The sequence below is a fragment of the Ostrinia nubilalis genome, chromosome 24, assembly GCF_963855985.1.
Source record: "Ostrinia nubilalis chromosome 24, ilOstNubi1.1, whole genome shotgun sequence".
NCBI classification, from domain to species: Eukaryota; Metazoa; Arthropoda; class Insecta; order Lepidoptera; family Crambidae; genus Ostrinia; species Ostrinia nubilalis.
The window spans coordinates 422608-448641 of record NC_087111.1 but is presented as its reverse complement, the minus strand read 5'-3'; the positions used below and the strand labels follow the sequence as shown (position 1 = coordinate 448641).

General features: G+C 37.2%; 1 protein-coding gene and 1 long non-coding RNA gene across 3 annotated transcripts; one reads left to right on the top strand and one right to left on the bottom strand.

Annotated features, from left to right (window-relative positions):
* Positions 1-1026: 1026 nt before the first annotated feature.
* Positions 1027-18796, bottom strand: LOC135083709 (uncharacterized). Of its 2 annotated transcripts, none has more exons than XM_063978420.1 (6): positions 18726-18796; positions 17295-17470; positions 14490-15341; positions 13913-14048; positions 3355-3578; positions 1027-1372 (listed from the first exon to the last, which is right to left on the bottom strand). In XM_063978420.1, the coding sequence occupies exons 2-6, from the start codon at positions 17424-17426 to the stop codon at positions 1115-1117; spliced, it is 1602 nt and encodes a 533-aa protein (XP_063834490.1). In that variant the 5' UTR covers positions 17427-17470; positions 18726-18796; the 3' UTR covers positions 1027-1114. The 2 variants fall into 2 exon arrangements, with proteins under 2 accessions (XP_063834490.1, XP_063834491.1); XM_063978421.1 differs by lacking the exon at positions 18726-18796 and adding an exon at positions 18665-18707.
* Positions 18797-22703: 3907 nt separating this feature from the next.
* LOC135083761 (uncharacterized) lies at positions 22704-23620 on the top strand. Its single transcript, XR_010259692.1, has 2 exons — positions 22704-22939; positions 23458-23620. It is a non-coding gene; the product is annotated as an uncharacterized LOC135083761 (long non-coding RNA).
* The last annotated feature ends 2414 nt before the right edge of the window (positions 23621-26034 follow it).

The window sequence follows — 26034 nt, the reverse complement described above, 5'->3', positions numbered from 1 at the left end:
CAAACAGATACATAGTCACATATACAGACATACATACAGTCATACAGACATACATACAGTCATACAGACAGACAAACAACAAAAATACGAGGCCCTTATTTTTTTATTGATGTAGTGAATTCTACTTACCACGTATAATTTATTAGTTATTAAAATATTGTAAAAACATAAACACCAGTCACTATATTTTAAAATAAACCAAAGCAAGAAATCACTTTCGTGGCCTAAAATCACCTTCGTGTATAAAACACCACGAAGGTGATGCCACGAAGGTGACGAAAATTTTAGTTTTTTACGAATTATCCTTAAATTTGAATTTAACGGTTCAAGTTGAATACTACACAAATAAGTCTAACATGTTAAGTTTTCAATGGCCTAAGTTTCAATTAAATTGTTTAAATTTTAGAGGTAGAAAATATTGTTCAAGCAAGCGACGGTATTTCTGTGGATAATCACAAAAAGTTACGTATTTTTTTAGCGGAGCGACGATCGACCTATCTCACCTCCGCAATGGCCGGAGGGCGACTGACGTTAACCGAATAGAACGCTGTGGTTGGTTGCTGGTGTTCGGTTTAACGGCAATCTTGTATTATTACTCAAAATTTTAGGTACCTAAAATCGTGTGACCAACGTATTTCGCTTTGTCAATTCGAAATAATTATAAGAAGACATTTTTTTGACTATTGTGTGGAAAGTATATTTAATAACGATGATTTTAGTATATGCTACACACAAATTGAATGAAAATTGTGGATGCAGTAACCAAATGTTTCATTGCAACCGAAGGTGTGACACGATGAGAACGCGAAAAATGACCCCGTTTTTTATCGTTTCATGAGATGTTTTCGTATTATTTTTGCTTCTATTACGATAAAATTTATTTTGTATGTAGCTAAATAGATATTTTATCATCTGATTTCAAAGTTATTGTTCTAACTTATACCGTTTATGAACTATTATCGAGTGACCATCAAATTTGAGTGTAAATGAGAAGTACCCTAAAATAGGACTCTCCCCCATCCATGGACTTTTCGTAAATGATGTAGTGATAAGAATATCGCAGTGGTAAGGCGTGTCGTGAACGGCGAATATGGTCGCTCCTATGAATAATGGACTAAGTAACCGGAATGTTGCTAGGAGTCTGGTAATAATGCGGGGTTTCATTCAACGTGGTCGCTCCTATAACTCCGCCAGCAGCCACCAGCAGCAACCGCCGTCTCCTATGATGCCTCAGCAGCGAGGGCACACTGGCGAAGCTTCGTTCCCCACGCCGAGCGTAGCCCAAAGCCAGCCGGCCGTCGGGGCGCCGGCGCACACCCACGTTGTGAACTGCGTTCGCGCATGACACGGTTAGCGTGTACGCGTGGTTGGGCTGAAAAAACAAAGAAGCTTCATTAGTTAATTCTTCCACTGTGTAGTACAGCGCAGGAGAACCAAAGTGACCGACATAGCCTGCAGAATTGGTAAAATTAAGTGGGAGTGGACGGGGCATATAGCTCGCAGAGCCAATGGCCTCTGGGGCAAAAGTTCTCGAGTGGCACCACGAGCCGAAAGACGTTGAGTGGACAAGCCCCCCACTAGGTGGACCGACGATCTGGTGAAGGTTGCGGGAGGTGCCTATTTGCGAGTGGTGAAGGATCGGTCGTTGTGGAAACCCTTGGGGGAGGCCTTTTCCAGCAGTGAACGTCATTTGGCTGAAACGAGGTAGTACAACGGGACTTCTCCCACCTCTCGTTCCCACCGCTGCAACTCCTGTGTAGCGGGGCTCTACAGCTTGGCCGCCAATAAGAACCCAACCAGTAGGTACAATTAACATTTGTTCCGAGAATAAGTTAAACTGTCTTTAGACCCGGTAAGTTAAACCATATTCGGGGAAATTCAACATCGGATCGGAGCTAAGTGTATTAGTGTGATTAAAGAAACTATTTACTCTCAGAATTGTATTCACAAAATTATAGTACGTATTATTCTTTGCCCTAGTCGCAATCTTTATTTTTTCCCTAGTCCGACATTCTCTCGCACAAATAGTACAGTAATAAGTTTGCTCACTCGACAAACCCTAAAAGCCTCACGACACCCTGTTTTATTTCTCCTGGCAACAATATTATTTTATCATCCCATCCGACATACTTGCGCAAACTTAATAATGCTGGCTACAGTAAAAACATGCGTTTTCGTTCCTTTATACTTTTATTTGCTATGGTGGACACAATGCGAATGTATTCAGAAACTTTTAACTAGACGTATAGCTTCAAAACAGATATTTCCAAGGTAAAGTTTATTATGCAGTAAAAAAGCACTAAAATTTTACACATTCAATCTTTTATCCCATACCTACTTATTTTCATCCCTTCAAGTTTTGAGACAAAAGAAAACCTAATTTCGTTCTCGTAAGTCTAAATAAAACGTTTTAATGAGATACTGGTATCTCATTAAAACGTTTTATTTAGATGAAAATAAAAGTAGTTAAAAATAATAGGTAGTTGGCAGTATTAAGAAATGGATGAAGGATTTCATTATTCCATATTAAAAATGGAATGGGTGAAGAAACATAGGAAAAAAGAAGTTGAGTTGACATCACATCATGTCACCTAACTACACAAAAATGCCTTTTTGTCCAGCTTTTTCTGCCGGTCTGTACTTACAATCAAATATCACACGAAAATATCTCTTCTCGCTCATCTTTGCAGTATTCTGAGCCTCCCTACGTTATGTCCCTGCCCATTCTGCGCCACTAACAATATGCCTACACGGGCAGGTACACATTAGGGAAATTACTACTTCCACAACGTTCACATATCTGCTACTTCCATCTTATTTTATCGCGTGCCGTGAGTAAGCAACGGAGTGTGTGACGTCCGCCATATTGTATTGTATCATTCAACGTAAAACTATGTGTACCTAGCTGAATTGGCACATTCTCTGCTATACGGTAAAATAGAAGTTACGTCAACCTCGGCCATACCCTCTATGTGGTTTTGATCTACTATTCAGCATATTACCAGACTTTGAAGAAGAATTTTATAAGTTAAAATTTTTAACTGTTTACTAACGCCCTGTATTATAGAACGTTTTAAGCTGTCAGCTATAGCTGCGCTACCTCAAGTGCAAAACACATTGAGAACATTTCGACGGGAATTTTGTAATATTTGAAGTTGCTATATGAGTACTAACAATCATCAGAAAAATTCGATGATCATAATCAGAAATTCATATTAAATTATGTTCGCCTGAGAACTGAGGCGTTGAAGTGATTTGATACAACAAAACAAAATCACTTCTCGCAAATCCACTACCGGATCGTTTACTCTCTGTGCATTCGCCGCTTTATTCCGTAAATCAAAAAGAACATACCTGACTTGAAGGTCTTAATATAAACGTCCCGTCGGGCTGACCCCTCAGCAAGTTCTCCGCTTCAGTCCGCTCCACGTTCATGTAGTAAGGCTCGTTCTCCACCGGCACCGGAAGCGGCCGATCCGCCATGTTGTGCTTCTCCGCTCGCACTTCCGTTTTCTCCAGCGGATTATTCTTGTCGTCCTCATGTTCGGATTCGTCGGATTGATTCGCTTCGCTCGTTTCTGGGGATTTATAAGTAATTAGTTATGCGGGGCGGATCTGAATATGGATCGGGCTCGAAGGACTAATGACGGTAATAAGTATGGATTAAGAAATACGAAATGGAGTGTCTAATTTGAGATGATATTATTTTGTGTAAGATAAGAAAATTCTGTAGAGGGTATCTTTAGGTTAATCCGTTTAAACAAAAAGTTTAAAAAGTTATTAAATTGAGGTTGCAGTTTTTATATCTTCCTAATATAAGTTACGTAGATATGTAGGTACGTTTGAGAATACTCATGTAGCAAAAACCCCTGGTAGGTACTTAATGTACAAATTGTATGTACTCGTACCTATGTAAGTTAACGTTTGTTATTAGCAATAAATAAACTTATCTTTTTACCTAAGTTAATGTTTTTAGACGAGACTGCTGGTTATTGAACAGAGAAACAATGAAAAATGTTGCATAAACCTGAAAAAAACAAACTGTTTTCACATGTACGAAGTTCCGGGCACAGCTAGTCGTCTCATAATACAGGCTTATGTTTACATGAGACTATTCCCACTTCTCGTTCCCACCGCTGCAACTACTGTGTAGCCAGGATCTACAGCTTGACCGCCAATAAAAACCCAACCAGTGAAGGTCAAGTTTATCCTGGAGGAAAGTTTAACTGTCATTGAACCCGCAACGAAATTAATCAGAAGAACATAGGAGGAGTTCGAAGTTAAGGTTTCAGGTCTGTTTGTCAAACATGACGTCTCACCTGTGACGACATCGGTGAAGCAGTGTAGCGTGTGGTAGACGGAGTCCACCAGGCTGTCTCCGACCCTGGCGACCAGGTTGAACACCAGGGGAACGCTCACTCGTAACCACCAGCACATCATCAGGTGCTTACGGTCACATTTTATGGAAACACATGTTTCTGTTTTGTTTAGTTTTTACACTAAGTATTTGCATTCATAAGTACCTAAGTTTGTATTTTTCCAGTCTAGTCACCAATACTTCTCTGATATCATTGTTAACTCGATTTCCTTTATTCTTTATGTGTCCGTTTTATGGCGTTACCGCCAAAATTGAGCCATTTCAAGTTTTTATAGCAAAATTACTCAAACAGCACAAATCAAGCGGTTTTATCGCTAAAACGATCACTTTAGGAAGTATACCTACTTAGTAAGAGAAAAAATAGGCTATCATTTAGTGTTTGTAATTACTTCTAAGACATTAATTACCACTAAATAGGCATTGTTATTGTAGTTTAAGCATTTCAAAACAAATTACATACATTTAAGTACAGTTTTTAATGTAACTTTGAGACCCGAGATTAAATTACGTTTGGCTACGTAAAATCGTCAAAAATTAAACTACTGACAACTGCGTAAACCATCGAAAGCTCTGCAAATAGAGAATGACTCATTTTCTATTTAGTCTTCTGACAATATATCAAAGTATGAATTTTAAATGACCCAAAGCATCTAAAACAGCAGTTCCCAAACTTATTTTGTCTACTGCCCACTTTGAGAATAAATTCTTTTGAGCGCCCCCATTAAATTTTCAAGAGTCAAATGCTCAGTCGGTGTCTAAGAGACCTCCTAAGTAGATGAAATTACAAATGGCCTACCAAGCCTCTACACAATGCCCCGATTTTTTTCCGGGGTCTCTTACCGCCTTTAAGCCTGCAGCGCCCACAAGGGGGCGTTATCGCCCACTTTGGTAAAGACTGATCTAAAAGTACATAAACTGAACAGATGACTCATGACTCTGACTCAACCGAGACTTTACCAATTAAACCAATTATAATCTGTCTTGTTAATAATGATTGACTCTTATTATTCGCACTAGATATGGTCATACTTTTATTATTTTATTCACTTCACAATAACAATGCAGTCCATAAAGAACTATAAAGGAATAAGGATCTTCTCGAGGTGAATTTTTAATCTATACTTATAATAAATCTATAGAGAGGTCAATTCTGTACATGAAATATATTTTCAAAATAACTATCAGGGGGTGATTAGTGATCGATACTGATGCCAAAAATGCAATCAGTAAAATTTTTGTCTGTGTGTCTGTCTGTCTGTCTGTCTGTCTGTCTGTCTGTCTGTATGTTCCTTATAGAAACAAAAACTACTCGACGGATTTTAACGAAACTTGGTACAATTATTCTTCATACTCCTAGGCAGGTTATAGGATACTTAAGAATACCCACGGGAACGGGAATTAGCGGGAAAATCCTTTTGTATGAAAAATCTAAACCGCTTAAGTTAGACGCTTGAAATTTGGCATGCAGGTACCTTAGTAAATTTAAAGCTTAGTTACAACAGGATATTGCAAAATTCCCACGGGAACGGGAGTTAGCGGGAAAAAACATTTGTATGAAAAAATCTAAACCGCGTAATATAGACGCTTGAAATTTGGCATGCAGGTACCTTAGTAAACTTAAAGCTTAGTTACAACAGGATTTTGCAAAATTCCCACCGGAACGGGAGTTAGCGGGAAAAAAATTGTATGAAAAAATCTAAACCGCGTAAGATACATAGATGAAGGGGGTAAAACGGGATCCACGCGTACGAAGTCGCGGGCGGCCGCTAGTAATTAATAAATATTATAATTCAAAAATATTGTGCAGATTTATTTTGCAAATTCTGTTTTTGATCGCATCAACTTTCATTTGTCAAAATAAAACTACGAATGTCTCTTATAAGGTAGCTATAGGCGGGCAGTGCAAGACCGTTCATTGTGGAAAACCTTAGGGGAGGCCTTTGTCCAGCATTGGATGTCATTCGGCTGAAACGAACGAACGAACGAACGATATGGCCTTAAAATGGTTTTCTCTCTTTAAATATAATTTTTTAATTAAGAGCAGAGATTCCATAGATTTCGTCACCCAAAATCATAAACAGTCGATTATAGTTAACGGTTGTCTAGACTATAGTGACTCTTGCTTAAAACTAGAGGTCGCCACAAATTCCCAAGCTAGTTTAGAAACAACAAGTTCCAAGAATTAAACGTAATATTTGAGCTAATCCCTAGTGTTATCACAGTCAATAAATACAGTTAAATCGATCACGAAAGTTGTACTTTAACAACCAATCTTAGAAAATACACAAACTTATATTTTAACCAAAATAAGCTCTGTCCAATATATTTTAATCTATCAGTAAAGCTCAAAGTCTAGCCTACTTGTGGATTCAATCGTAAAACGAATAACAAACACTAAACTAAAACCGATCTCAAGAGTTTTAAATTTCACAATTTATTTCTCACTGTTTGTCTTTAATACACTGAAACTCAATTTCATATCGAAATTCAATCACTGATTTTCACTGAAACTCAAAAGTTCAAGTAAGTCACCTTGGCTGTGATTTTAAGCGGCTTAAAAAAAGAGGTTCTCTAATCGACTGTTTGTTTTTCTTATAACTGATTATGTATTATTGAAATTTATAAAGTACACGTTCGTGTATGGTGTGAAACTACAAGGAATGAGGCGTATTCCATACTGTTGTTGTTATTTTTTTTACTACTCTTTACTTACTATTCTTTATTAGGTAGTGATGTCCATTGGGTACATCGATGACATTAATTATGTAAGCAGTGTGTTTGCTTATGAATTTCACAAAATTGTAAATGTTTAGACCTAATGAGAAATAAAGATTCTTTATAGTTATTTTAACTTTTCCAGGAATCTAAGTAAAACATTAGTGCAAAGAACACTTGGTACTGTTGCGAATAACTCTTGAAATCTGAATCCAAGGTGTGAAAATACCCTCAGGACCCTCACCCTTACAAATAATTAAATACATAACTTCACCATAAATCACAATAGACAACTATGCTAGAGATGTAGAAGTCATTGGTAATAGCATCGCTATTATGTTTTTTTTATCGATAACTTCCCGCCCCTACACACGTGGCGAGCACATGTGGCCGCCCGGCGCTTTGACAAAAAGAATCTAACTTATGAGAAAGTAACTCTTTCAAAAAGAAAATAAACATGTACTTTTTTATTCTTCCGTTCTTTCAGTTCCTTTACATTAATTGTAATTCGATTAGCCTTTATTGCCTCTCAGGCTAAAGTCAATTGCAAATTGCGTGTAGTAGTAACCTATTACGTATACTTTAATGGATAAAGATTTTAAAGTTTGGAATTTGATCTAGAATATTCAATTTGCTAAGACGTCTCACAGCATAAATTAGGGAACCATCAATCTTAAAGTTCTAATCACATACCATGTGTCTGTCATTATAAACTTACATTTTGTATTAGGTACCGAGTGTTGGAAAATTTTACCTACTTATTTAGCTCGTTTTAGGGTTCCGTTGATTAGAATCTCTACTCATACTTGTGTAAGTGAAGTGATTTAGATCTGTAGGAGAAAGAGGCATATACAATACATAGCGAGACGGATTGAAAGATAAAGAACCTTTAGTATGCGAAACCGACTCGCACTTGACCGGCTTTTTAGAAAAGACTAGCTTTCCGCCCGCGGCTTCACCGTCGTGGAATTTTGTCTGTCACAGAAAAACATTATCGCGCGCGTCCCTGTTTCAAAAACCGGGATAAAAACTATCCTACGTCCTTTCCCGGGACTCAAACTATCTCTATGCCAAATATCATCAAAATCGGTTCAGTGGTTTAGGCCAAGACAGACAGACAGAGTTACTTTCGCATTTATAATATTAATATAGAAGTATAGATTGTTTATATTGATGTCGATTCATCCAGCTGTATCCATCTCTGTCACTCGCCCGGGGACGAATTATTTGACATGAATTTATTTATGTTGACTCAAGCAAATTGCTCAGTCGACTCGAGCCGAAAGTTCCCTTTCAAACAAAGGGCTTAATGCAAATTACTTGTTATAGTGAGATCCCTTTAATTTATTTGTCTCTTCAATTCAGCAGTAAAAGTTAAAATACAGACCTATAAAAAAGTTTCTGTAGTTAAATAAAAAATAAACTGATTAAAACAGAGCACTGCTTCGCATTCATGTATAATTTATATTATTTTAACAAAGATTTTCAATGTATGCTTCACGCCACAAAAAAACATTATCGTAAAATTTCGCGGAAGGGTTTTAAGTGTCCTTCTCGGTAACCGATGCTAGTCCACTGCCCGCGGGCCGACCGCAAACCACTGTGCACAGAGTGTCCGTTGTAGTGCTGCGCTAATGTCGACATTTTGAATTTCGAATGTCGATAGTTTTGAAGAGACAACGGCCCAATGTTATCGGTGACGGACTGGCCGAATAGAGATCTGAGGAACCCAAGGTTGAACCTTGCCGACACAGCTCAATAATAGCTGAATCCAATCGTGACACAAACCACGAGGGTTACGGCACTATTAGTAATTTGTATCTATAAATAATAAGCTTGTTGACCTTCTCTTAAATACTAAAATTAAGTAATGTAGCGATGCCTGACAGGATCGGGCCGTAACTGTAAATTTTATAGTTGATTAAAGCGCGACCATTGAAATCAAAATCAAAAATCAAAATCAAAAATATTTATTCAGTTTAGACCACAAGTGGCACTTATGAACGTCAATAGAAAATAATAAAAAAAGAAAAGGTAGCCCTTATGGGGCACTTTACATGTCTCCTTATCTTTTGGGCCCTACCAGCGCTTCGAGACAAACATATGGCAAGTGCTGAGAAGAAACGCCGGAACAAACTCAGTCACCACTTATTGCCAGGAATTAACTAACGGTAAGAATAGTCAAATTTAAGTACATCAAATATGTGCAGACTGAACTGACCACGCTGAGAGAATCCTGCCATGTTCCTGGCATCTGTCAGAAACATATTATTGCAAAATTTCACGCATTAAATCTACTTCATAAATACCAATTTTGCACAAATAAATTGACCAAGCTGTGTGTACTTAATGATAAGTATTGTGCAATATAAATTAAACAAGCGTTTGTTGACTAGTACCTGTGTAGATCATTATTTATCGATACGCTACTTATAGAATTGGCATCACTAGACCATTCCATTATGTGGGAAATACTTTCCCACCAGCTTGTATGAACTGTTAAGTAATTCTGTGAATATTGTTACCGATCCTGATCACGAGTGTAATGTTTATTTAATTATTATTAGATACCTAAGTTTATTTATTTACGTTGTTGGTTTTGATAGAGGCTTAGTGTTTTGTATGTCTACTGGACTCAAAGCTCGTTCAAAGTTTTGTGTATTTAATGATAAAGTTACCAGCACTTTCATTTTATTTTCATTTACAGCTGTAAATAAATATTGAGCAGTGTCTTATCATTGAAATAAATGAAACGAATTGAGGACTTCATCCCAATTTCTAATTATTTGATCTAGCCAGATTATCATTTTGAAAGTAGATACTCTAAAATCAATATTTTCACAAAGGAATGGTGAGTGAATATATAGGTACTTACTTATTTTTTGTAAGCACCTAATCTAATATAATATTGCAACGAGTCGTAAAATGAGCGCTGTCCTACGGGTTCGTCACGTGACTTATTGGCTCGCTAATTTCATTTCTCCGAAATGAGTGCCTCACACCGAACTGTAACGACAACCAGAAGTACGCTGAATGAGGGTTTTCGCGATTGAAAAATCCGCCAGATGGCAATACGTAGACGCGAGGTCCAAATGCTGCATGATTGGTTATTTTTGACATGACATTGACAGATATGTCAAAATCCACCAATCACGCAGCATTTGGACCTCGCGTCTACGTATTGCCATCTGGCGAATTTTTCAATCGCGAAAACCCTCATTGCCATAATGTTTCCTTTTTCGGTGGAAACTGCAGACTTATTGATCTCTATTTCATTGTTTACTTATTTCAGCCACATAACCTCCACTGCTGAACATAGGCCTCCTCTAATGATTTTCACATCGCCCGGTTGGTAGCGGCCTGCATCCAGCGCCTTCCTGCTACCTTTTACCTTTACTTATTTATTCTCATTAATTCCAAGACCGTGGATTTTTTTACATTTATATTAGACTTACTCACTATTTCTGGTAAAGGAACTCTTAGCGTATATTATAAATTATGGTAAACTCTTGTTGCTTATCATACATACATTTTTCTCCAACGGAGTGACTGGAGACTGCTGACTGTGCAGTACAATACCTAAGCTTAACCTAAGATCTTTCTATTGTCTAAGCAAGTCAAGTCAAATCACGAAATTATGTAGATCCAAAAACAAGCTATTGCACTCCTCAATTCAGCCAGTAACGTCGAAATTGAAAAGTCTAGACAAACATAAATCATTTCAGACACAACAAATCATACAAGTAAATAATTCTAAAAATGTACAAGCACCCACGCCAATAGCACCGTCCTACGTCATAAAGTTATATCACATTTGTTGGAAACTTAATCCGAGAGCGTATTTCACTTTCGCTGAAGTTTTATTGGCTTCACAAAAGCTCGCATTACTTTTACCGTGATAACTTCTTTCCAAATATTACACGTCAAAACAAGTTAAATATGCTAATACTCGTACTTGCAAGTGACTTTGCAAAATGATGTACCTAGTAGACTTATAAAAATAGAACGATATTTTTATTACAAAATATGGTTATCTTTAAGTGTATCTAAAACTCTATGCTCTATTATACTTAGGGCTGATTTTTAATCGTTAAATAACTTTTAAATGAAGTATAAGTTTGGCACATTGACAGTTTTAGTATGGGAAAAAAAATATCAGTTGAAAAATCATCCCTTACTGTATTATTTTTAATATTTTTTAGGAATTTAGTGGCAATTGTGGTAGCTTTTAGAAAAAAATGTATGCGGTTTTGACTTTTCAAATTAATTAATTAAAATCAGTAATTGTCGGGCCTATCAATCACGACAGATGCCATACTTTGGCTCATGAATCGTCTGCAGGTACATAGTCTGATCCCTAAAATAAATTCATACGGAACACCATTCTTCCTGAAAAACTATAAACCAATCAACAGTATCTCTGACCGTCGGTATCGAAGGAAAGTTAAAAGAATCTTCAAACAAGGTTCGTCGATAAAACTAACACTAAAACTTCCCCCGAGTCTATTCCGCTGGTTTTACCCAGCTACTGAAATTCTACGAACTTTTAAAGACTTTTACACCTTTTTTATTAGGACTGTGATACCCTATTCAGGGGTGTTCGCGAGTTGCGGTTTGCTACTTTATATAGAGGATGTAGAGTTTTATAACTTGTGCATTAGATAAGTTTTAAGGAATTGACGAGTACTGTACTTGTAGTACTGCGCTGCCTGCATCCAGGCTCTTATTTATTTATTTATTTAAAACTTATATGCACATAGACCGGTGTACATAAGGCGGACTTAATGCCTTTCGGCATTTTCTGCCAGTCAACCTTAGGGCCAAACTGAGAATAAAGTAGGCGGTATAGAATAATTACGAATTTAGAAAAAAATATAATTACATAAATAACATATGAATACATACATAGACACATACATATATAATAATAGGATGGATGACAAAGGGAGACAAAAAAAAGAGAGAAGGAAAAAAAATGGGAAAAAAAGGAGGTTGAACAGAAATTATGAAGATGAAACACCAGCGAGATAATGTTTGCGCACATGGAATTTAAAGGTGGACTTGCTGGGAGCCTGCCTGACGTTTTCAGGGAGACCGTTCCAAAGACGAATGGAATGTAGAAGAAAAGAGTTGGAAAGAAAACCAGTACGATGAGAAGGAGTGGAAAGAAGAAGCGTATTAGAGGAACGTAGTTGACGAGAGTGAGTCGAACTGAGGAGCGTATATTGGGATTTTAGGTAAGAAGGAGAATTTGGATTGTTTAAGATTGAAAAAAGTGTTAGAAGGATTCTGACTTTTCGTCGAAAAGGTATAGGTAACCATTGAAGCTTAGACCGGAATGAGGAAATGTGGTCATATTTGCGCAAGCAGAATATAAACCGGATACAGTTGTTGAGGAGCCGGTCTAGCTTATTGACATGAATTTGGTTTAGGTCAGGATAACATACATCAGCATAATCTATGACCGGAAGAATAAGGGTATGGACAAGGGAGATTTTGGTCTTAATTGGAAGGAAGTATTTCAGTCTGCAAAGGGAACGCAATGTGGCGATGACCCTCCGACTCCCGTGACCTTCACCAGATCGTCGATCCACCTAGTAGGAGGACTGCCCACGCTACGTCTTCCAGCTCGTGGTCGCCACTCGAGAACTTTTCTGCCCCAACGTTCCTTTATGGAAAACCTTGGGGGAGGCCTGCAGTGGACGTCATTTGTCTGACTGAAACGACGACGACGACGACATACTCGTAGTTGAGTTATAAACATCTTTTGGGACCTTTCTAAGAGTGTAATGCCCGTTTTCACCATCAATCCTTAATTTTTAAGTGACCCCTATGAAAACAAAATTCCTGTTATGTGTTACCATAAGGGTCACTTAATTAGGGAATGATGGTGAAAACGGGCATAATATGTCTATTTATTGTTGTCTATGTATTGCACAGGGCCAGTCGTTTTTGAAATCTGTGAAGAGGCGTTCGTTCAATAAATTGCCGTCCTTTGATTGAAAAAGACAAAATATTCCTGAATTTCAATAGCAATCGCTTAAAAATCATTTATTATTAGCTGAAACCACCGATTTGATTAACGATAATCCTCTTGTAATACCTAAACATATTTTGATGATAATATTAGTCGATCGGATTCGGTGTAAGCGTGTGCCACGTCAAGGCACATCGGGAATTATGTCGAACGGGATTATTCGTTATTATCGGCTCGCACACACGCGTAGGCGGCCATTATTTAACGCGATGTATTCGCGATAAATGCGATTCATTAGCCGTATCACTCACTGATGAATACCTAAAGTAATTATGCTCGTTAACGTCGATGGTGCTTGGGGGACAGTGGCGAAGCGCTGACTATGTGATTTTATTGAGAGTACTAGTATTAGCAACTTGTGCACAAAAAACATTAATGCTCTTATTCTCCCATTAATGGCTTCAGCTAAGCTAAATACAATAATTATAATATGATAAGAGTAGGTTTGCCAGAATAGTCCAGCGGTCGACTTGGAGCAAAATTGACACGTGCATTTTAACCCTTTATATCGTATATTGACTAAACTATTACATACGTGTCTTCTAACTCACCTTAACTTTTGACAAGGTAATTTGTGTGAAATAAATTGTATACCAACAAATATTTTTCTTATAATACGAGTAGTGAGTACTGTCTATAAATAAAATACGATTTTCTCAAAAAGGCAGGGCGACACATCAACAGCTCTTCTGGTGTAGCTAAAGTCAATAGGAATAGACCACTTACTTACCATCACGTAACCACAGCCAGTCTCCTAGTCTATGCATAGAACAGGTACCAACCTCGTCTAAAGCCGAAGCGCGTGTCGAATATGCTCATGATGTACCCGAGCAGCGAGTCGTCCCTCTGGGGCGCCACGTCGCAATACTCTTTGCTGAGCTGCACCGGCTCCAAATAGTCTTCTACTGGGAGCTTGCCCTGGAAACAGTTTATAATCAAGTGATTTCTAAAATGATCAAAATTCTGAACAGCCAATTTCAAATATTTGAAAAGCCTCCACCAATATGAAAACAATTATTAAGAGCAACACAAAATAAGGATAAATATTTTTATATCACTTAACTAATATTATTTTCTGCACACCAAACTAGATCTTTGTAAACTTATACTCTATCCAATAATTTCTGAGATATATTAGGTAAGTGCGATTACAGGCGAATATGGAGGCTGAGTAAATGATCATACTATGGTGCTGTTCCAAATTTTAACGATAGGATTCAAAAGAAAAGGTAAAAGGATAGAAAAGAAAGAAAAGTATACACGATGGAAATATCCTTAAAATCACGGACACTGTTCATAACTACGTATGTTACTAAAGAAAGGGTAAAGACATAGTGTTCAATTCACTTAATTACTTACTTGTTTGTTGTCCTTATCATCTATTTCACTGAGCGGTTTGACGTGCACTGAATCGTACATATTGGAAATGCTTTCAGCATTTTCATACACGTTGGCTTCTCTTTCTTTTTCTACTACTTCAGCTTTAGCAACTCCTTCTGTTATTTCAGGCTTCTTAGAAAAGGGCATTTTGAAGGATTGAAATAGTTCTTGCAATTTGACCAGGCATGGTTTTACATTGCTGGCTTGATTCAGAGGGTTCGTTTTATTCTTTTCAACAGTAGTCACTTCATTATAGCATAAGTCTTCATAGAAATGGTCTTCTGGTAATTTCGCACTCAATTCTTCAGGTGTTTGCAACGATTTATATTTGGTTCTCGTATCTTGTTTTCTGTACGTCTTCTGGATGTAATACCTAGTGTTACTTTTGACTGAATAGTATCCTCTGTCCTCCACGTTTTCTTGTCTTGAAAATATTGAGAGCAAATCAAAGTTTGGGTATTCGTAAGAGCTCAATCTGAAGAATTTTCTAGGTTTTCTGGTGCCATCCATCGGGACATAGGATGGAACGGTTTTATCTGTTTTTCTCTGCTGATTTCTGTATAGAAAACTCTTTGCAGGTACTATCTTCTTAAGTAACTCTTCAACGTTTGTAAAATTTGCTGTCGTCTCTGTTTTGACTTTTTTAACAGTTTGATACTGACTTTCGATGGAAGCCACTGAAGTAGCAGCGTCCATTTCTCTCCTATCTTTTGTGACATTAATTCCACCAAGATACTTTTCAGGATTGAGTTTGAAATTTTCAATGAATAATATGAATTTCTTCGCGTTTACTTTGGGCTGCCATAATTTAACAATTCCCTCAGTGACATCCTGTGAATTACAACGTAAATAAATTTTCGTTTCGGCTAAATATTCAGAAAGTTTGGGTTTGTGTTGGCAGTGCAAATTGAGTTTTATGTTTGAGATCGTAAGGTGTTTTTTAGATAAAGCTGAGAGTTGATTCTTGGCAAACTAATGGGTTAAATTAAAAAAGTTTGTTTGTCGGTCCGTTCTAAGTAGTTTTATTGAGAGTCGCGGGGAACTAGCGACTAGTTATTAGTTTGATGTAAAGGTGTAACAAGCCGGTTAACTTAACTTTTTCGCTTAAGGTAAACTTTAACTGTTACTTAAAAGTGGACCTGAAGCGGAGAACTTAAGCTATCCTAGTACTTAGTTGCAACAATCTTGAAATGGTTACGGTGGTACACAGTTACTTAAATTATATGCTACTTTTTCAGGGGTATGTTAGTGTGAAGGATAGGCCTGTTTACTAGACGTCTTTAAGCCTTTAACGAGCATAACAAGTCCAAATTTTTCATTGTTTTTGGACTTAAGGGAATAAAGTTCAAAATATGGTGGAAATTATATTTACACTGTGAAATCAAGCAATGCATTAAAACACTGTGTAGCTGTAGACATATCTCTGAAAGCACATTATGTGCTAGCTTATAATGTAATCAAAGCTCTTTCTATCACAACATTGGTGTGATATATTCCAAATTTATATGAAGCAACTCAAGTGGAAGTATCCATCAAAACTGGGATCAAAGTGTGAAATAGTTCTGTGTGTGGAACGGTGAACGAGCAGAGAGTAGAAAGTTGTCAACTTTACAGCTTACGACATAATTATCAAGCTTTTGCTTTTTCTTCGCGTGCCAATTTTATAAAATATCGGACGAAAAATATGTATATTTTTGCAACGTAATCAGATATTAAGAATTATGCCTGAGTAAATTGCCCTGTTAGTAGCGGTCTGCATTCAGCGCCTGTCTACTACCTTTTTGAGGTCGTCAGTCCACCTTGTGGGTGGACGTCACACGCTGCGTTTTCCGACAGCTACCTACCGGGCAATATGAAAATCATTGGGGAAGGCTTATGTTCGGTAGTGGACGTCCTATGGCTTTTTTTAAAGATTATTAGCAATTTGTATTGCACTAATTACTAATAGTCCCGTTAGCCCCTCGTGGTAAGCTAAATAAGCTTGTGTTACCCGCGTTCCTCGGATCTCGAGTCGGCCAGTCCGACCACTTCACCGTTGATTGAGGTATTGTGGCCATAAATGGTGATAATGATGTATTACTTCTGCGCTGTTTCCGAGCACCTGCATGAAGTTATAACGACGGGTCGGCTGCTCTTGTGAAATTTTATCGCCATCGTCGGGTCAATCCGGCGCTAACAAGTACCGGGCTTTGTCTAACTCCAAACTAACTCGCACGAGTCGCGGGCGAGTGTCCTAACAAAATATACTACTGGGAGGCGCATTTGTGTAGTTTGAAAATACGTACCTAGTTTCGATTTGCTTGCAAATTCGTAATGTAACAATTATATACAAAAAAAAAAAATTTAAAGCACAAATGTAGCCCATAATTAATTGTCAGTATGAAGGTTGATTTTAATCACACTCAATCATCGATTTGGTTAATTACAGAGTGCCAGTGTGGGTGGTATAAGTGGTAGGAAAATAACAGTGAAGCACATACTCGTAATATAAGGATATAAATGATTGCTCTGACAAATTTTGGAATTATTGAAATTTATTTTTACCGTGATTTAATTAATACCACCATCTATCATAGAGCCATCGATCCTACTGTATTTGTTTACAATTTGCGAACAAGAACGACTACCTACATCTAGGTATGCAGTTGCTAGAATTAATTCGTGAAAATACGGTTTATTTTATTTATTTATTGAGGCATACCAACAACACTACGTACAAAGTATTTTTTGTTTTATTAAAATACTATACAATAATTCCTAAGTGAAGACAACGTGAGTACTTACCAATAATTTCCGCCCGTCAATCCGCCTGTCTTTCACGAAGTCCACAAACTCGGCCAAGTCCCATTTCTCCAACAGTTCCACAACACTATTAATGTCCAAATCTTCGGCTTTTACACATTTGTTTCTTTCCATGATGTCTTCATTCGCTCTATATTATTATTTATTTATTGATTCAACTGTTGATAAGTCAGATTGATTTTAAACATTGATTCGTTTAGTAGAGCTTTTTAGCAGACTAAATTATTTAATCTGGTACCTAATCTAGAGAATAAAATGACCCAGGAAATTGAACGCCCTGTAGAATTGAACACTTTTTATTTTGGTTTATTGATTTGATCAATATAGGTACTCAAGACATTATACACCTCCTAAAAAAAATATGAAAATAGAACAAAAGCAACAAGTATAGGTATCTTAGAATAAAATTATGTATTTATAAGTCACGCCATTTATATCTGACAGAATGTACGTAGCATCGATATTTTATTTAAAGCCAAACCCGTAACTAGCCAAAACAATTGAATTCATTATTCCATTCCATTCATTGTTCCAGAAACAAAATTGCATTTGCAATGCCACTCTCCCCCAAAACCCGTCAAAAGGCCTGACGAGTCTGTTGGCTCTCTAACTAGCGTATTTGCCTCCGACCAACACCCATATTAACTACGGACTCGATTGGGGCTTCGACATATTTCAAGCAGATAACGCTTTATTGGTATTGTCTATTATTGAACAACATTTTGACTATTTTAGCTATTAATCTTCTATGAAAAGGCATCTGATTCCATCAATGATTGTTGTTTTAAGCTTTTAAATTAATCAAATCATTTATTGAGTTCTTAGACCCTTTCTAGGGTGCTTAAACACCTCCCAAATATACGGGTAGCTTGCCCTACCACCACTTTGGGATAACATATGGGCTGGTGCTTAGAAGAATTTCACAGATGCAATAGTTTTTAGTTTTAATTTGAACCTCAAACTAGTTTCTTTAAAATTCAGTGTCTGCTATACATTGTTAAGAAAATTGATACGAGAAATTATACATAGAAAAAATAGGATTTGCCGCTCGTTATCTAATATCTCCATATAGATACGAGTATTCCCAGTAGACCCGGTATAGTTGTTGGAAAAAACCTTAATATAAAATAGCTGTAGTATTATATTAATATTTTCTAGAAAAACAGTACCAGTGATTCTATCCAAAGACACATGAATTGAGTGGTTCCGTTATAATGTCTGGATTTACTTTACTATTTTTTTTCCACTTGTTACGATATTTCTAAACTTAATTAAAGTAACAGAAAACGAGCATAACTTCTTTAAAACTGAATCCAACACTATCTTGCTATAGCACTATTTTTAACACTGACGTTTTTCAAACCGCGCCAAACTGTCCAAAACAAAGAATGACTCGATTCAAAAGTTTCTTACCGCTCAATGTGAGCACAGTCACTGACTTATTTCAAACTACGTCGTCTGGGCACGTATGGGACCCTACTCCGAAAAATATTTTGTTAAATTCCCTTCTATACATCTCTGTCTCTCGACTTGTAAGTGAAAGAGAACAATGGAGCGATTATAACGTGTCGTTGTATGAATAAGAGACCCACTGATGTCACCATGCTTCGTGACCAGTCGCTAATTGACTGATGTGGAGCTGCATTAACTAAGTAATATATTGCATACACCTAAGGCAACCATACGTTTGTTCATATCTATAGATATGCATGTTGATACTACCAATTTACTGGTACACATTTTATGATCTGACAAAAGGATGACTCTACGCATTATAGAAAATGTAACCTAGGGTAATGTAACCACATTTTAAGGCGTCCCAAAACACTTTGGTTCTTCTGCAGCTTATCTTAGAATTATTTGGAAACACTACGTAACAAATGAATTTTATTGCATCATTGTTTATTTGACCTGTTATACTGTTATATTTATTCTCTATATAGCTTATAATAGGATATTAGATAGAGTCACTTATTCTATGGGTGTCATTTTTATTTTTATCTAGGTACGATGATGACATATTTTCATCATTATAAAATTAGTTCAGTGGTTTAATGAAGGCTGGGTTGCACCACCTTACTTTGACTTTAACAAACGTCAAAAGTCTCCAAGCAGCAAACTCCACACAAAACACACCGGTTATCGTTATAGTTACAGTCAAAGTTAGGTGGTGCAACTCAGCCTAAGTGTGAAAACGTATGTAACGAACAGAGAGAATGTCGTATTTAATACATACTCGTATTTATAAGTCACTAGCTTTCCGCCCGCAGCTTCACGCGCGTGGACTACATTATCTACATAATTTACGGAACCCTATTTTTTTCCAAAATAAAATTTAGCCTATGTTAGTCGTGGATAATGTAGCTTTCGAATGGTGAAAGAATTTTTAAAAACGGTCCAGTAGTTTTTGAGCCTGTTCATTACAACCAAACAAACAAAGTTTTCCTCTTTATAATATTAGTGTAGATAAAACGTGTATGCATATTAGTCGTAACGTATACTCGTGGTTTGATTAGCGATCAAACTATCGGCACGGCCGCCTAGCTAATATTAACTTAACGATATTATAGGGGCGGCGTTCACGCGTTAACCCGAAAGTTGGGCGGTCAGAATTGCCCAAACCAAATCTGTTGGCGGTTTCAATAATTTGCTCAGTAATATGCACTAGGCAATTATTGGAGACGTTAAATAAGATTGGAAACCGTGACTTTAGACAATATAAGATTTGATTTTGACTCGAGATTGTGATTACTTCGCTACGCTCCAAAATACTTATTGGCCTCAAAAAATGATTTTAAACTACTTTAGATTTCTTAAGCCCGTTTTCACCATCAATCCCTAATTTTTAAGTGACCCCTATGGTAGCACAACATGAATTTTGTTTACATAGGGGTCACTTAAAAATTAGGGAATGATGGTGAAAACAGGCATTAGAAACCTATGATGATAAAATGAATATTGAATTTCCTACACTACATTCGAGTTCATAGCCATGGAGGAGTGTCTGAATATCCCAAAGCCTGCTTTTAAATTATCGTAATTTATTAAAGTAATTTAATAAATACCTCTTAGTTTAAGACACCTTCTAGACCTTTCAGACCCTCCCCAATAATAAGCAGGTTATGTATTGGATCTCTAATAACTTTCGCCATTCTCCCAAAGTAACTTAATTAAGGCAATCAGTGCATTATTTTAATTATACGATACGTCACCCAGACAAGTTCATAGCAGTTCATGACTCGTCGGTGTCAAACTTGTGATTTGCGTACTAATTACTTTAATTACATTGTCGAGCTGATTGGCAATTAGGACTGCATGAGCTAGAAATAGTTTTTGTTGTGTAATTTCTAATCATATTTGATTAATAATTATTAAATACGCAAATCAGTAGGGTTAATACCCCGCGACGCATGATATCGAATGACTTTTTACAAACTACGTCTGACAATATACTTACCAAGATATACTAAATTGAAACTGCACATTTTAGGCACTTTTATTGTTGGGATATGACCTCTTTCAGACATTGGAAGAGGACATTAAATTATGAAGGGTTTTGTAAGATTGATGGAGTCCAAACTCTACATTATAAATAAACATTTATACTTAGGGGAAGCCCGGGCAGCACGGATACCTTAAGAAAAGTGGCAAAAAAACCACATAAATATGTAATCAACAACAGTATATTAATTAATAATTTGTATCTTTGGTAATCATCTTTGGAATTGTAAAGAATAAACTTAGAAACTTAAACAAATTTTGCAATAAAAATGTCATTAAAAAAGAAGTTCCAATTATCCATTATGCCCGGCCCCCCTGGGCAAGGCGGATATGTACAGTAATAACTGCTTTAATCATTGCAATCATCACAATAATAACTGCCTCTATGACTGAATATAAGGTACAATCGTTGCATTGATTGCACTCAATCCAATCTTCGGTAGGTGGTTCAGTGTATTTTTCTTAGCACACAACATACATATTTTATTTTCTCCATCTGATTTTTGTTTTTGGTCATTATTCCTCTTGTTTGGAAGTTCTTGTTTTCAGATGTGTGGTTTTGTTAGGGCCTGCTATTCAGATATGGCTGTCTTTACCTATCCGTTCTGACCATATCCGTCTTGCCCAAAGCACCAATATTTAAAAGTTGTATAACACACACAAATTAAACTTAATTTAACATGCAATCAACTAATCAGAGTCTATAAGTCAACATTTAATACGTAATACAAGAAATCAACACACATACTGTTGCTGGCAGTTTGGCCAGCAATCCTTTTTGATAATTGTTTATGGTTTTTTACTTTTTTTAATATTGTTTTTTGGATTTTTGAAGTTGCTTTTGGTACTCTCTCGTGTTAATGTTTTGAGCTGCAATATACCTACTATTTTGGCCCTTTTTTGGAGTTTCCTTGATTCTAGTGGCATACCACAATCACCACCGGCAGGCCTAGCCTCTCTATAATACAGTCCACTCGATCGTTTTTAACATTGGTCCTCCGATAGGAGAGGTGAAGGTACCATGCTCACTAGAAGCAAGGTAAAGAACCAATCAGGTAACCCTACAGAGCCCCAAGCCTCACAGGTATGTGTAGATCCTAGTGTCACGGTGCCTCAAGCAGGTGGAGTCGCTCCAAGCGTCGATAGCTCCACCTCAAATGCTGGAGGTACTCACTCTAATAGGTCTAAATCTACATCCAGCACTGTTAAGGCTCGCTTACAGGCCGAAGCTCTTCACGCTAAGGCTATGCTTGAAATTGAGGAGCAGTTAGCTAAGGCAAAGAGGGTAGCTCAAGACAAACTTCTGGCAGCTCAACTCGCTGCCATCGAGTCAAGTACACGCAATAATTCCGTCAACTCTTGGGTTCACAGTTTGCCTGACCATTTCTCGGATATCGTATCAGCCGCTGCACAGCCGCAGAATCCCGCCGCTTCAAGTGCAGAGGACAGACCAGGTCCTTTTGATGCTGTCAACACGGTACCCAAAGGTTCAGAAGGCTTACTACCTAATCATAGTCAGTTGACGTCAAAACATGTAGAACCACATCTAGTTTCTCCTTCTCGTCATCATCAATCTAATGACATTAGAGAGCTAGCTCGTGCCATCACTTCCTTAACCAACAAACCTAGACCATCTCAACTACCTATTTTTAGTGGAAAACCAGCTGACTGGATAGCTTTCAAACAGTCATACTATCAAACCAGTCAGTCATGTTCTCTCACCGAAAATTTAGCACGGATTCGATCTTCCTTGCGCGGAGACGCAGCTCTATCTGTGTCCGCCCTCTTACTGACTTCTAGAGACCCTGAAGAGGTCATACAAGCTCTAGAAGATAATTTTGGACGGCCAGAACTCATAGTTTTAGAAGAGCTTGCACAAATTCGCTCATTACCTCAGAATACGGAACAAACCAGAAACCGTCAACGGGCGTAAATGTGTATTCATATAAAGTACTCCAAATCGCACTACTTTGACTTTAGAGCAATCAGTCAATGGCCGGCGCGCGCATTGTTTACATATCCGTCAGATTGACACTTTATAATTAAATTATGCCGTCTTGTGCCGTTCCAACATGTAAGAATGCTACTGGAATTACGAAGAAAGTGCATGGGATCATGTTTTATCCGTAAGTAGCACATTTCCAATTCATTTTAATTAAATAATAATTTTCAAAAAAAATCACGGTTGTATTTTGTAAGTGTTGCCACAGGTCAACGGAATATTTTACCCTACTTTTTTATATTGAATTACATTTGTCTACTTATAAAAAATTCACGCGTTAATTTTGTTAGCGTTACCACAGAATAATGGAATATTTTCCCCATCCTTTTTGTTTTAATTAGTTTTTAGTGTAATTTCATCCATGACATGACAACCTGATTAATTAAATTATAAGTGCCACTTGTGGTCTAAACTGAATAAATATTTTTGATTTTGATTTGATTTCAATATATTGAATTAATTTATAATATTACTCCCTAATAATGAGGAGATAATAAATTACTATCGTGATTTTCATACTTTCCCATTTATTCAAAAGTAAGGCATTGGTATCAACAGATCAGCAGCAGCAATATTTGTATATTTAATAATAATTTTAAGTAATTAATTATTGCTTACATACTTACTCTGATTTTTTTTCAGGATACACAGCCAGAGTTGCCTCGCAATCAAATTTAAGTATTGGTGATGTTTTTGATTTGGATTCTGTTTTTGACTCCAAGAAAAGTTAAACTAAAAGCACTACTGCGCCGTAAACAAATGTTTTGTTGTCGATATGTTTACATAATAAAGAACCTTAAGTTTCTTTTTTGTTTTACTTGGCATTCTAAAATTTATATTCGACTTTTGTAATTGACTTTTAAATAACATATTATACCTACATAAAATATAGTACATATATTACACTATTTAATAGAAATAAATAATCATCTTACACTTAGTTACTTCGGAGTAAAAATTAAATTCATAGGTAGGTAGGTACTATCTATGCCTATGGCCAGTCATGTCGTCTCGTTCTATCGCAAAGAATCACCATTTGATAAGAGCGAGAGCAAAAACGGAAATGGATAGTTAACACTGGCCGTGTGTACTTATTTCACTTACTTATTTTTTACTTGTTTAACATCTCTTTAAAAAATTACATAATTTTACCCCAAAAATGGGGGTGTCACACGGCGCTAGTAACACTAAAGGGGGTAGAGGGGCGCGGGAGGGGAAGTATTTTGGACACAAGTTGCCGCGTAGAAATGTTATCGAACACTCCTTCTGGTTTGTTCTGTATTCTGAGCTCATTACCTAGACTACAAACAGATCTCAAAGATTTAAACACCATCTCATGTCGTGTACATAATTTAATTTCAGTTTTGAAACATTTAGATCAGTTGGAATATTTGCATTCACCGGAACTTTACAACACAATTTTAATAAAGTTAACACCGTTGATGCGTATGCTGTGGACACGCTATGCCGCTGAACACACAGGTGAGAAATCCAAATTGGAATTATTATCTGATTTTCTTCGTTTCGAATCCAGGATTCACACACGTTTTGGTTTAATTTCTCAACAAAATTATCCTGTAAATAAAATGAATTTTGAAAACAATACACATGACAGGAAGTGTCACGTCCATGTGACAGACGTAACTGACACTTGTCTTTTTTGTCATAAATCTCATAGTATCATAGACTGTGGAGGTTTTAAGTCTATCGATGTTGACCAAAGAGTACAATTTCTTCGTGATAATAAAATTTGTTATAAATGCTTATCTCAAAAGAAACATCAATGGCGTTCATGTTCCAAAGGAAAAATGTGTGGCATAAATCAATGTAGACTCAATCATCATCAACTGTTACATCGTACGTCAACCAGTTTTTCTAAAAATTCTGCTGCACCTACCTTTTGTCAACCGTCCGTGCCCAACATGTCCACCTGCGTTTCCGTCGAACAGGAGACTAATGACAGCAATATCCAACCGATAGTTCAACCATCTAGTCCTGTTGAGCATCCGTTGTCTAATGATACTGCCCTTTCGTGTTCATTAGCCCCTTCACATCCCTCACAGAAAGTTTTACTAAAGGTGATTCCTGTTGTAGTAAGGGGACCCCAAGGTGATATTGAAACCTTCGCGTTGCTGGACGATGGATCTACAGCGAGCTTAATAGATTCCACCATCGCGCGTCAAATAGGTACCCAGGGCAGAGATGGACGCATACGTATACAAGGCGTAGGAGGTATGGTTTGTGAGCAAGATGCACAGTACGTTTCATTTAAAATAAGAGGAAAATACAGTAATGAATTTTATACAATAAATAATGCTCGAACTATTTCTAATATTGATCTGTCTAGGCAAACGGTTTCGGTTCAAGACATTCAATACTCACACCTGAGTGACATTGTTTCTGAGCTCACATATGAAGATGCCAAGCCTACAGTTCTTATTGGCGCCTCGGATTGGTTTTTGACAGTACCACAAGAGTTAAGGTCAGGCTCGCGTTCACAACCAATAGCCACTCGTACTAGTCTAGGCTGGGTACTTCATGGTCTTTCTAACAATAGTAGGAATTTTAAAGGATTTGATTTTATAAATAAAACCAATGTGGAAAATATCGATTTATCGGAACTAGATAATTTGGTCAAGGAACAATTTAAATTAGAAGCTTTAGGAATAACTAAATGTTCCACATCCTGCGGACCTTTACACGAGCGTGCATTACAAACTCTCGACAAGACTGCTGAAAGGTTACTAAGCGGTAGGTTTAAGGTCGGTTTGCGCTGGCGCGAGGATAACCCGCATGTCCCTGATAGTTATGCTCTCGCTCGTTCTCGTTTCAATACTCTAGGTCTAGAGCGTAAAATGGCTAAAGACAATTAGGAATTCTTTCGCCACTGACAGTTCATAGCAGGATACTCCTTCAAAATGTTGGCGAACAGGAGTATCTTGGGATGAACCCTTACCAATGGACCAACAAAAAGAATGGGGTTCATGGTTAGACAATATCGCGTTATTGGAAAATATGAACATTCCACGTTGCTATGCGTCTCATTGCAACGCGGACTTAGACCGATCTGAGCTGGAGCTACACGTCTTTGCTGACGCCAGCGACTTAGCTTACGCGAGTGTCGCGTACTGGCGTATTTTGGATTCAAACGGTAAAGTCAAATTATCCTTCATTGCAGCGAAGGCACGGGTCACTCCACTCAGACCAGTTTCGATGCCG

Coding starts and splice junctions, on each gene's coding strand:
- LOC135083709 (XM_063978420.1), bottom strand. CDS start 17,426: ATGGAAAGAAACAAATGTGTAAAAGCCGAAGATTTGGACATTAATAGT. Junction 15,342..17,294: donor TTGACGGGCGGAAATTATTG/GTAAGTACTCAC, acceptor TGTAATTCACAG/GATGTCACTGAGGGAATTGT. Junction 3,579..13,912: donor GCGCTTCGGCTTTAGACGAG/GTTGGTACCTGT, acceptor ATAAATCCCCAG/AAACGAGCGAAGCGAATCAA.